General features: G+C 43.1%; 1 protein-coding gene across 1 annotated transcript in view; it reads right to left on the reverse strand.

The window, feature by feature from the left end:
- LOC133411536 (phospholipid phosphatase-related protein type 4-like) overlaps window positions 1–13886 on the reverse strand; it is a 200930-nt gene that overhangs the window by 84738 nt on the left and 102306 nt on the right. The window contains exons 5-6 of the mRNA XM_061694047.1: window positions 10911–10968; window positions 10568–10741 (exon numbers count right to left, since the gene is read on the reverse strand). Coding sequence (XP_061550031.1) covers window positions 10568–10741; window positions 10911–10968 — 232 coding nt within the window. The remainder of the gene's footprint in view (window positions 1–10567; window positions 10742–10910; window positions 10969–13886) is intronic.

Genomic DNA, 13886 nt, shown 5'->3' on the forward strand with positions numbered 1-13886 from the left:
GTCTACATTCCGCCTCAAGCTAACACGAACGCTGCACTGCTAACGCTTGCCGAACAAGTCAACGACATTGAAAAAAAACACCTGGACTCACCCCTCATTATTCTCGGGGACTTTAACAAATCTAAACTCAACCACGAACTCCCTAAATACAAGCAGCACATCGAATGTTCTACCAGGGAAAATAAAATTTTAGACCACTGCTACACTACGCTAAAAAACATATACCGTGCTGTACCTCGTGCAGCCCTGGGCTCATCTGATCACTGCTTAATTCACTTAATACCGACGTACAGGCAAGAATTTAAATGCGCAAAGCCTACAGTGAAAACTCTAGGCTTCCATCCAGATGTGTAAACTACCCATGCCATTGGCACTAACACAGCCCCTTACCATCACAGATGCTGGCTTTTGAACTTTGCATCCATAACAGTCCGGATGGTTCTTTTCCTCTTTGGCCTGGAGGACACGACGTCCACAATTTCCAACAACAATTTGAAATGTGGATTCGTCGGACCACAGAACACTTTTCCACTTTGCATCAGTCCATCTTAGATGAGCGTCGGCGCAGAGAAGCTGGCGGCGTTTCTGGGTGTTGTTGATAAATGGGTTTTGCTTTGCATAGTTGAGTTTTAAGTTGCACTTACGGATGTAGCGCCCAACTGTATTTAGAGACATTGGTTTTCTGAAGTGTTCCTCAGCCCATGTGGTGATATCCTTCACACATTGATGTCGGTTTTTGATGCAGTGCCGCCTGCGGGATCGAAGGCCACAGGCATTCAATGTTGGTTTTCGTCCTTGCTGCTTATATGCAGTAATTTCTCCAGATTCTCTGAACCTTTTGATGATATTATGGACTGTAGAAATCCCTAAATTCCTTGCAATTGTACGTCGAGGAATATAGTCTTTAAACTGTTCGACTATTTTCTCACGCACTTGTTCACAAAGAGGTGAACCTCGCCCCATCTGTGCTTGTGAATGACTGAGCAATTCAGGGAAGCTCCTTTTATACCCAATCATGGTACCCACCTGTTCCCAATTAGCCAGTTCACCTGTGGGATGTTCCAAACAAGTGTTTGATGAGCATTCCTCAACTTTCTCAGTCTTTTTTGCCACCTGTCCCAGCTTTTTTGGAACCTGTTGCAGCCATAAAATTCTAAGTTAATGATTATTTGAAGGAAACAATAAAGTTTATCAGTTTGAACATTAAATATCTTGTCTTTGTAGTGTATTCAATTAAATATAGGTTGAACATGATTTTCAAATATTTGTATTCTGTTTTTATTTATGTTTAACACAACGTCCCAACTTCATTGGAACTGGGGTTGTATATACAGTATATGCAGTGGGTATGGAAAGTATTCATCTATCTATCCATCCATCCATTTTCTGAGGCGCTTCTTCTCACTAGGGTCGCGGGCGTGCTGGAGCATATCCCAGCTATCATCAGGCAGGAGGCAGGGTACACCCTGAACTGGTTGCCTGCCAATCGCAGGGCACATACAAACAAACAACCATTCGCACTAACATGCACACCTAGGGGCAATTTAGAGTTGTCAGTTAACCTACCATGCATGTTTTTGGGATGTGGGAGGAAACCAGAGTGCCCACGCAGGCACAGGGAGAACATGGAAACTCCACATCGGCGTGTCATGGGTGTTTGTGTTCCGGTTTTTGTCTTCCCCCTGTTTCACACACACCTGCTCCTGTGAGCATCTTCCCCACCTGTGCCTCGTTCACCCTAATTACCCCTTGTATTTAAACTCGTGTCTCATTCCGTTCGTTGTACCTTGTCGTCGCGTTCCAGCATTCCTTGTTTCCACGTCACAGACTCACAGTAAGACTTGACCCTGTTCCAATTATTGACCTCGCCTCTTTGCCTCATGTTTTTGGATACTGTTGCCTTTCTTGGATTGCCTGCCCGTGTACCGACCTATGCCCGTATATTAAACCTCTCTTTTTGGAAACTGTCCATTTGTTTTGGAGTCGTGCATTTTTGGGTCCTATCCTCTGTTCCGTTCATGACAAGGCGGGGCTGGGGATTGAACCCGGGTCCTCAGAACTGTGAGGCAGACGCTCTAACCAGTCGTCCACCATGCCACCGGAAAGTATTCAGACCCCCTTAAATTCACTGTTATATTGCAGCCATTTGCTAAAATAAAGTAAAAAAAAATTCCCTCACTAATGTACACATAGCACCCCATATTGACAGAAAAAAAAGAATTGTTGAAATTTTTGTCGATTTATTAAAAAACAAAAACTTAAATATCACACAACCATAAGTATTCAGAGCCTTTGCTCCATAGTTAGTAGAAGCACCCTTTTGACCTAATACAGCCATGAGTCTTTTTGGGAATGATGCAACAAGTTATCTCTGGCTGGGCCATTCAAGAACAGTCACGGAGTTGTTCTGAAGCCATTCCTTCGTTATTTTAACTGTATCTGAGCTCCAGAGATGCAGTTGAGAGATGGGAGAACATTCTAGAAAGTTAACCATCACTGCAGCCCTCCACCAGTCGGGTCTTTATGGCAGAGTGGCCCGACGGAAGCCTCTCCTAAGTATAAGACACAAGAAAGCCTGCATGGAGTTTGCTAAAAAAACACCTGAAGGACTCAAAGATGGTGAGAAATAACATTCTCTGGTCTGCTAAGACCAAGATAGAACTTTTTGGCCTTAATTCTAAGTGGTATGTGTGGAGAAAACCAGTCACTGCTCATCACCTGTGCAATACAGTCTAAACACTGAAGCATGTTGGTGGCAGCATCATGCTGTGGGGCTGTGTGCTTAGGGTCTTGTGTGCTTAGGGTCATTGTCTTGTTGGAAGGTGAACCTTCGGCCCAGTATGAGGTCCTGAGCACTCTGGAGAAGGTTTTCGTCCTGGATATCCCTGTAGTTGGCCACATTCATCTTTCCTTCGATTGCAACCAGTCGTCCTGTCACTGCAGCTAAAAACAGCCCCACAGCATGATGCTGCCACCACCATGCTTCACTGTTGAGACTGTATTGGACAGGTGATGAGCAGTGCCTGGTTTTCTAGATGAAGATGACGTCGTCTGTCGGGCAGTCATGCAAATTAATCCCACCGGCAATCTTGGGACAGTAGCACTCTTCATGCGGTGGTTGGACAAGATGGCAGAGAAACGTGTCGAGTTCTCTAAGTCGGTTCAGCGGCGTTGAGGGGGCTACAGGGGACTCGGAGGTGTCATCAATGGGGGTGTCGTAACTTGAGTGAGTGCAGCCTGACAGGTCGCCGTCCTCAGAGTTGTCCAACACCAGGCACCGGTCTGAGGACAGGTCCCAAGTTGGTGGTGGTAACACCTGTTCCACCTGCGCCCACAGCTAAAGATTTTTGTAATCAATTAGTGGCTCGGAGCGGCAGAGCAGGCTTTGACCGATGAGCAGGGGGACGGTTTCAGTTGGAGACATTCAGACCGGATGGACTAACGTCATAGGGCCAATTGTCCAGTGCAGCACAGTTAAGGTGTTTAGCTCGGTGATGCGCAGCGTTGCAGTTGAAGGTCGCGGTCACTGGCTTGTAGCAATGTCAGAAGTTGATTGAACATGGCATGGGACATAACAGTGTCTGCCGCAGGGTCAATTTGAGCTTTGCGGACAAGCTCATGCTCAAGTGTAATGGTTAAATACTTTCGAGAAGTACCTTTAGCGGTTAGTTCACCCAAAAGCTGTCGGAATGGCAGAACATTATTTAGTAGCGTGATGTCACGTGAGTCAGGGGCCTCACCCGGGTTTAGTCGGACGATTAGGACGGCAAGAGAGGGGTTTAGGGATTGGTCGTCACAAAGTGGTCCGCTAAGGTTGTAGCGAGGTGAGGTCGTCGTGGAGTCGACCAGGGTCACAGAGGCACTTGGCAGGTCATTAGGGGAACAACGGGGGTTACCTGGTTGACCTATTATGTCCTCTGTGGCCCTGTTCGACTCAGTCAGGCCTAGTCATAATGATGTTTCCCGCTTTTTGTCTTTGGACAGGTTGCGGAGCACTTCAAGTAATTCTTCTGCCACGGCATTAAGTTCCCTTTGGGAGCTGTTAGTTCGGGAGCCATTTTTACGGTTGTCACGAGTCGTTTTAGGGTCGAGTCAGATTTAGGCTGGGCATTACGTGTACCCTGTTTCGACATGTAAATTTGGCGCGAATTAGAGATGCGGTCATTCCATGATTTTGATTTATCATTGGATTGGCGTGGTTGGTTACGAGGACCATTGTTGTACACGGGCCGAGATTTGTTGTATGGGTTAAACTTTTGATTGTTGGGTTAAACATCGCCAGAACGTTGTGTGTCAGTCACACGCGTGTTGCACGTAGCGTCCTCTAATTCCATCTGCAGTAGTTCGTTTGTGAAGAAGACGCCTGAGTCTTGTGCTTTAGAGGGGGGGTGTTTTTGTTTAGCGAAACCTTTGGCAGCCAGTTCACGCAGTTGGCACTGGACAGTGTGTGCGGGCATGGTGCTACGCCCAGCTGGTGGCTGTTGTTAGGTTGCTTTTATAATTTTGTTCAGTGTATTTAACTTGGGTGCTGTCCATTTCTTCTGATCATCCTTGAGATGGTTTTACACCTTCATTGGAGTCCAGGTGTGTTTGATTATACTGATTGGACTTGATCAGGAAAGCCACACACCTGTCTATATAAGACCTTACAGCTCAGAGTGCATGTCAGAGCAAATGAGAATAATGAGGTCAAAGGAACTGTCTGAAGAGCTCAGAGACAGAATTGTGGCAAAGCACAGATCTGGCCAATGTTACAAAAAAAATTCTGCTGCACTTAAGGTTCCTATGAACAGAGTGGCCTCCATAATGCTTAAATGGAAGTCGTTTGGGACGACCAGAACCCTTCCTAGAGCTGGCCGGCCAGCCAAACTGAGAAATCGGGGGAGAAGAGCCTCACTGTATCTGAGCTCCAGAGATGCAGTTGAGAGATGGGAGAACATTCTAGAAAGTTAACCATCACTGCAGCCGTCCACCAGTCGGGTCTTTATGGCAGAGTGGCCCGACGGAAGCCTCTCCTAAGTATAAGACACAAGAAAGCCTGCATGGAGTTTGCTAAAAAAAACACCTGAAGGACTCAAAGATGGTGAGAAATAACATTCTCTGGTCTGCTAAGACCAAGATAGAACTTTTTGGCCTTAATTCTAAGTGGTATGTGTGGAGAAAACCAGTCACTGCTCATCACCTGTGCAATACAGTCTAAACAGTGAAGCATGTTGGTGGCAGCATCATGCTGTGGGGCTGTTTTTCAGCTGCAGTGACAGGACGACTAGCTGCAATCGAAGGACAGATGAATGTGGCCAAGTACAGGGATATCCAGGACGAAAACCTTTTCCAGAGTGCTCAGGACCTCATACTGGGCCGAAGGTTCACCTTCCAACAAGACAATGACCCTAATCACACAGTTAAAATAACGAAGGAGTGGCTTCAGAACAACTACGTGACTGCTCTTGAATGGCCCAGCCAGCGCAACTTGTTGCATCATTCCCAAAACGACTCATGGCTGTATTAGGTCAAAAGGGTGCTTCTACTAATTATGGAACATAGGGTCTGAATACTTATGGCTGTGATATTTAAGTTTTTCTTTTTTAATAAATTGGCAAAAATTTCAACAATTCTGTTTTTTTTCTGTCAATATGGGGTGCTGTGTGCACATTAATGAGGAGAAATATTAACTTTAATTATTTTAGCCAATGGTTGCAATATAACAGTGTATAATTTAAGGGGGTCTGAATACTTTCCATACCCACTATACATACTGTATATACAACCCCAATTCCAATGAAGTTGTGTTAAACATAAATAAAAACAGAATACAATAATTTGCAAATCATGTTCAACCTATAGTTAATTGAATACACTACAAAGACAATATGTTTAATGTTCAAATTGATAAACTTTATTGTTTCTAGCAAATAATTGTGGCTGCAACACATTTCAAAAAAGCTAGGACAGGTGGCAAAAAAGACTGAGAAAGTTGAGGAATGCTCATCAAACACCTCTTTTGAACATCCCACAGGTGAACAGGCTAATTGGGAACAGGTGGGTGCCATGATTGGGTATAAAAGGAGCTTCCCTGAATTGCTCAGTCATTCACAAGCAAAGATGGGGCGATATTCACCTTTTTGTGAACAAGTGCATGAGAAAATAGTCGAACAGTTTAAGGACAATGTTCCTCAACGTACAATTGCAAGGAATTTAGGGATTTCATCATCAACGGTCCCTAATATCATCAAATGGTTCAGAGAATCTGGAGAAATCACTGCATGTAAGCGGCAAGGCCAAAAACCAACATTGAATACCCGTGACCTTTGATCCCTCAGACGACACTGCATCAAAACCGACATCAATGTGTAAAGGATATCACCACATGGGCTCAGGAACACTTCCGAAAACCAATGTCAGTAAATACAGTTCGGCTGTAACTCTACTATGCAAAGCAAAAGTCATTTATCAACAACACCCAGAAACACTGCCGGCTTCTCTGGGTCCGAGCTCATCTAAAATGGACTGATGAAAAGTGGAAAAGTGTTCCGTGGTCCGACGAGTCCACATTTCAAATTATTTTTGAAATTGTGGACGTCATGTCCTCCGGGCCAAAGAGGGAAAGAACCATCTGGACTGTTATGGACATTCCAGCAAGAATGGGAAAGAATTCCACCTACAACGCTTCAACAATTTGTGCCCTCAGTTCCCAAACGTTTATTGTATGTTGTTTAAAGAAAAGGTGATGGGACAGGGTCATGTTTACCACTGTGTTACATCTTTTTTGGAATGTGTTGCAGCCATAAAATTCGAAGTGAATGATTATTTGCTAAAAACAATAACGTTTATCAGTTTGAAGATTAAATATCGTGTCTTTGTAGTGTATTCAAATAAATATAGGTTGAACATGATTTGCAAATCATTTATTCTGTTTTTATTTATGTTTAACACAACGTCCCAACTTAATTGGAATTAGGGTTGTAGTGTGTGTGTGCGTGTGCGTGTGTGCATGTATGTATACCGTATTTTCACGACCATAAGGCGCACTTAAAAGTCTGAAATTTTCTCCAAAATGGATGGGGCGCCTTATAATGTGGCGCGCCTTATGTGTGCACCGAGTAAATATAATATATAAATATTGTTGTGTGATGAGCGCTCTGCTTGACTGACTGGGAGCATTTCCTGCCGACACGCTGCTTATAACAGAGGAAAAGCGGACGTACCTGAGGACAGCATGCGGACGTAAAGGAGGAACGGTGCGCGTGAAGGAGGACGCTAAAGGCACGCCCCCAGTAGGTATATAGCGCCGGTATGTGCATTGTGCAAAACAACATCGGTCTGGCTAAGGATCCCCGAAAATGGCACCTACGAAGAGACACGCTTATGAAGCACAGGTTAAACTGCAAGCTATCAGTTACGCGGAGGAACTTGGGAATCGAGCAGCCGCGAGAGAATTCAAGATCAATGAATCCATGATTCGCAAGTAGAGGAAGCAGGAGAACGAGCTTCGCCAAGTCAAGAAGACAGCTGAGTTTCCGCGTAAAGGATATATCGGGTTTTATGGTGTAACTGGTCTGGGGGTAAACAACGGTGTTTATTGCAGTATGGTATAAAATGGAAATCAGATAAGGGTGTAGGAGTGTGTTACAGGAAAGCTCCCAGCAGGTTGCATGTGAAGGCCACAAAGAACAGATGTTGGAGAAGACAATGGCTGCGGGGGGTCACTGTAAACATGAGATGCAAGACTGTGGTCATCCTTCTGCAGAGCAATGATGACGTCAGATGGGACCATCGACCAATCAGACGACAGTTGTATTTGTAGTTATTTGACGAAAACGAACACGCATTGAACCTCGAGAGTAATACGTGATTATCACATTCAGGTTCCTTCACGCGGAAACAAGGCGAGGTGGCTCGAGTTGGAAGACCAACTCAAGCAATGGATTAATGAGAAAAGAACAGCCGGGCGAAGTGTCTCTACAGTCACTATTGGACTGAGGACAATAACGCTTGCAGAAGAAATTAAAATCGAACATTTTCAAGGAGGTCCGTCTTGGTGCTTTTGTTTTATGAAACTGCGCCATCTATCCAAGGACTACCGTGGCGCAGCAACTTCTGGCAGATTACAAGGAAAAGCTGGCCATCTCCCGCTCCTACCGCAGTAAAAAGATTGCCCACAAACACATCCAGCCCAACCATATCACCAACATGGACGAGGTGCGGCTCACTTTCGCTCACTTTCAACATCCCGGTAAACCACACTGTAGAGAAGAAGGGGACCACCACGGTAGCGATACATTGCACCGGACTATTGCAATATTAGTCATTCGAACTGCTCTAAGTGCTAGAGGACTCTGCATCTTTTTGCACAATTGTTTTTTGTCAATGTCTTTATGTCCCCAAAGTGTTCTGTAAATTGACTGTCTGTTGTACTAGAGCGGCTCCAACTACCGGAGACAAATTCCTTGTGTGTTTTGGACATACTTGGCAAATAAAGATGATTCTGATTCTGATACGTACAACGGGGCACGAGAAGTCGGCTTTTACTGTTGTGCTTGGTTGCCATTGTAATGGACAGAAATTGTCACCTATGGTGATTTTTAAGAGGAAGACGCTGCCTAAAGAAAAGTTTCCAGCCAAATCGTTAAAGCCAATCAAAAGGGCTGGATGGACGAGGAGAAAATGAGAGAGTGGCTGAGTGAGGTGTACGTAAAGAGACCGTATGTTTTTTTCCACCCGACACCGTCCCTGTTGATCTGTGACTCCATGTGCGCCCATGTCACAGTCGCTGTGAAAAACCAAGTGCAACTAAGAGTGGGAGGCAACACCTAGCAAGTTACGCCACCATATGTGAATGGATTGTGGATGCTCGGCTAAGGTATCTGCTTTGACTGTTGTCCGAGCTTTCGCGAAAGCCGGCATCATTACTGAATAGCCCCCCGGCAACGAGACTGACTCTGACAATGACGAGAGGGAACCTGCCGTGTTTGATTGAGAACTTGCCCATCTGTTCATTTCGGATACAGAAGATGAGTACTTTGGTGAATTTGTGGATGAGGATTGATCAAAAAATAACGTGAGTACATTGTTAAATACTTCAATAAAGTACAACCGAACTCAGTTTTGCTCCCGGTGCCTTTTTAAAAACATTGTTTTAGCCTGCATGCATGCTACCGTATGTTTTAAGCTAGCGTATGTTTACCATGCCTGCGCCCAATAATGCGGTGTGCCTTATGTATGTGTTAAATGCAGAAATAGACCCCGCAACTGAGACTGCGCCTTTTAATACGGTGCGCCTTATCATCGTGAAAATACAGTATATGTATATATATGTATATATATATATATATATATATATATATATATATATATATATATATATATATATTAGGCTTTACACGATCAGGATATGGCAGGAAGTAAATACAGTAATTAATGTATCCACTTTTTGTGACATTTTTGTTTGTTGGTGTGCCGTGAGATTTTTAAATTGTAAAATATGTTCTTTGGCTCCATAAAGGTTGGAAATCACTCCTCTAGTCCACTAGTCAGATCGTGTATTCTAATCAGTCAGGTCAAACCAACATTACATGACGGAAATAATGGGTGCTAACTTACTGTAATTAAATTACTTTATTTTTAATTAAATTACTTCACCCAAACTGAAACTTTAGAGCATGATTCGACAGAACGGTAGTATGTTTACATCCAACCGTTCGTGGTACTACTAGCTTGCTAGGCTACATAACATTTTATTGCCTGCTTATGAGCCGTATCGTATTAAAAGTACGTTAACATACCTTAAGCGAGCCTTAATCGAACGTCCTCTCCTGTCCTGAGCACCGGTGACCACCAACACACGTTTTTCCCCATTTTGTCCTTATAATACAAAGTCGACGCGCTCCACTCTTGTTATCGTCGCCACGGTAACGAGTGTATCCGGTCGCATTTGAGTTGACAAGATAAAGCCCAATGATCGTAAAAAACGGGATGCGGTGGTATCCGAATACAAGATTTTATTGCAGTAGTCTGACAGTGCAATCGTGAGAGTAAATTTGTCTTGTAGTCTGATCCGGACATTACGTGTTGCCTGCCTCCGACGTGTTGTCTGTCCCACACCGACGACATGTGCTTTTTTTTTTTTTTAAATAACTTCATTGGCCAAGCATGTCACCAACACGTAACATTTACAAGTAATAGTCTTGCGTGCGTGTGGATGCTCGCACATGCCTAAATTTGTAGAGACCCCACAAGTTCAAGTTATAAAACGAAACCTGGATGCATCTCTTTTATACATCAACTTTCAGTTCTCACCATACATCCATTTTGAACTGTGAGCATTTTAACACACACACCCGCGCACGCACACACACACACACACACACACACACACACCTTACTGCTTTTAATAATCCAATTATTTTGTAGGTGCACACAAGTATGGATCCTACACACTATTTTATAAATAAGACTCCAGTTACTGCAAGTCTTTCTATGTTTCTCACTAGAATATACATATAGGAATTGGAAGTCTAATCTTTCCACGTTCAAAACAAAGGGATAAAAGATTTGTTGACTGCATTACCAGGTATGTAGCAACAGCTATCCCCAGAATCCATCCACAGTAGACATCAACAGGATGGTTTCGGAACTGTATGATCCTGGTTAATCCGGCTAGGATGGCGAACATGATGAATGAAAAAACCAACAGAGGCTTCAGCAGCTTTGTGGAGTCTGTCAGCACTGTGTTTAAATACATCTGAAACACAATTCAAAACCTTTGACATAATCCCATCATGCATAATTCTATGATATCCATTTAGTCTTTGTTTTTCAATATTACTAACTGACATTGAAACACAGACATATAAAAGGTATAATAAGTTATACAGTATTTTACGTGCGTGTGTGTGTGTGGATGAACTTACTGAGACATAAACAGCTGCAAAGCCAGCCATAGAAGCATGCTGGGAGGGGAAAGACTTCCTGTACAATAAGAAGAAATTATTTGTGGCTTCAGGCAGCAAAAGAAAACACATTCCTACATTTTTATCTGAGGGTTTAACATGGTTGAAATTATACAGAAGGCAATAGGAGCTGAGCTCCAGTGAAGACAATACAATTCCATTTTTGGTAGTTAGCAATATACTGTATGCATGATCACAACCACTATTTTAAATACATGAATAAAAATGTGGCTATTTAAATAAATAAATAAAAAAACTGTTAATGCAATATTTGCAGTAGCGAATGACAATATTGCTTGCACTTTAGCGAGTGGGGGCACTATAGGCACTCTAATTTTCCTAATTTACTGAAGAATTATTGATATATTATTATTTTTAACTCATTCTTCAGGGCTCTGCACTAGCCTTTGCACTAGTAGCACTGGTGAAACCAACGTTTTCAGTTGGTTGCACCAGCATATGATTTGGTCGTACTATTTCTTGAGGTGGTACAGCATGACCATGGGATACCATAGTTTTATTTTGCAAATTATTTACCAACAAAATAAATCAATTTACCTATTTAAAATCATAGTCCCAAACAGAACATGGAAAAATCATTACTACTTCAATAATTGCACTTTATTTTAATGGTAGTTTGTTTTCCCATACAATCTTCTTTAAAAGAGTCTGGGCTTTTTAACTTTGCACATATAGTACAGTATGTTCATATGTCTATGGTATAAACAGGGTTTAGACATAGATAGATTCTCGTGATTTTGAGATCATATGTGACGTCACTCGGGATAACAACTTTTGGTTTCATTCCCGTAACAAAAGTAGAAGCATTGATAATGTGTGTAAAAAGAAAAGCTGTAGGTGACTTGCGGCAGGAGGGGTTTACCGGCTTGCCGGACTTTGCAAAGTAGGCACGGGCTAGCTAGCTTGCTCACCACTAGTCCAGATGAGTTGAAGGCTCGCACTTGTCATTTTAAATTAATTAGTAGTGGGCCAGCGTCAATATAGGCACGTGGTGACCGCTGGCCAGGGTACGTTGTGGTGGCATATGTGGTGCACAAAACTGCGCGTGAACGCGATGGTGCTGTTGATAATAGCGTGTCCTATCTGGAAGAAGCTGTCAATTATGTTACAGCAGGCAGCTAATCAAGGTGGCACGGTAGCCGACTGGTTAGCACGTCTGCCTCACAGTTCTGACGATTTGAATCCCGGCCTCGCCTATGTGGAGTTTGCATGTTCTCCCCGTGCCTGCGTGGGTTTTCTCCGGGCACTCCGGTTTCCTCTCACATCCCCAAAACATGTGGTAGGTTGATTGAATTCTCTAAATTGTCCATAGGTGTGAATGTGAGTGAATGGTTGATTGTTTATATGTGCCCTGCGATTGGGTGGCGACCAGTTCGGGTGTATCCCGCCTCTTGCCCGAAGATAGCTGGGATAGGCTCCAGCATGCCCGTGACTCTTGTGATGATAAACCGCTACAGGCAGCCAATCATATTGCAGCGGGTCACTTTTAACTCCAATGGATTCACAACAATGATTGAGACGGGATCACACCGTACCAACGCTCTCTCTCTCTCTCTCTCTCTCTCTCTCTCTCTCTCTCTCTCTCTCGTGCAGGAGGAGGAGAAAAAAGGCGACTTTCAACCATTAAAATATGCGACAAGATGACATATTTTTAATCCCGCAAGCTGAAAAAAGGTCGCATATGAGACCAATTTGCAATCTCGAGCCCTGCGCTTATCTTTTTATGTAGTATGGTTCAACCAGAAATAAATAGGTTGCTACTTGTAAGTTGCTTAGTGGTACAAATCAAGTGGTTAAAGGTATAACTTTACAACTGTATACATCTGTACGTGCAGTTAGCTTTTATTCTTTATGGGTGGTCACTCACTCAAAACAGTTACTATTTTTAGGTGACTTCCATTAGGGTACTGAGAGGCACAGGTGATTATTTATTGTTGTAGAGAATAGATGAATGCACTTTTTGCATTAAAATATGTCAGTTTGATAAATGGATGCCGAGTTGTACTCAGAAGTGACAATAATGAGGATTACTTATTAGAAGGTGGTGTCCACAGATGGTTCCCTGAAACTGTGTGGCACTGCGTGCAATGACGGCAGTGACGGGAATCTGGACATCAATTCAAAGCAAACTGAATTCAACAGCAACAACCTTCCACGAATATTGTTCGGAATGTAAAGAAAAACTCAAAAGCAACTTCAGCTGAAATTTAGGCTTCTCTGCAAAAAAAGTGGTGTGACTATTTCAAGATACACAATAAAGAGCTTCTTGAACATAAATGGAATGCACACTTGAGTTGACCAATGCGACAAAACAGCTCGCTTACAATATGCCAGACAGCACCGAGAGAAGCCTCAAAATGTCTGGAGCTGATTCGATATCTCGTTACACGGGTTATGATTCAATTAAAAAATTAAATTAAAAAATGATATCGCTAAAGATATTTTTATTTATCAATTGTTGCTTATTTATAAACTATTTTGTGCACGAGACATCGACTTCCGCATCGGGCGCTGTTTGCGTCATCCAATTTAAGTGCTAGTGGCGTTTACGAATCAAACGACACAAGAAAGTCACATGACCTCACACAACGTCTTCCATTGGGCATAGGTATTCACACTAGATAAGCCTGCCCGCTGATCGTTGTGTGTACGTGGCGGCAATGTTGGGTAGGTCGTCGTTACCATGAAAGCAACGGCACGCTACTCGTTTACATTTAGATGACCAAAAACAGCAGCTTTCATGTATTAAAAGATTTGTCTGGCACTGTCTGCCCAAATGGATATTTTAGATCACTTATAACTTGAGAAAACACCGTGCATGAAATTGCAGTTGGTTTTTTTGTAGTTTTGACTGTGCATACACACATGCAGCAACATCAGAATTTGAACATTCACATTTTAGTTTGTATTTTTTTT

This window comes from Phycodurus eques, chromosome 13, assembly GCF_024500275.1.
Source record: "Phycodurus eques isolate BA_2022a chromosome 13, UOR_Pequ_1.1, whole genome shotgun sequence".
Classification (NCBI taxonomy): Eukaryota; Metazoa; Chordata; class Actinopteri; order Syngnathiformes; family Syngnathidae; genus Phycodurus; species Phycodurus eques.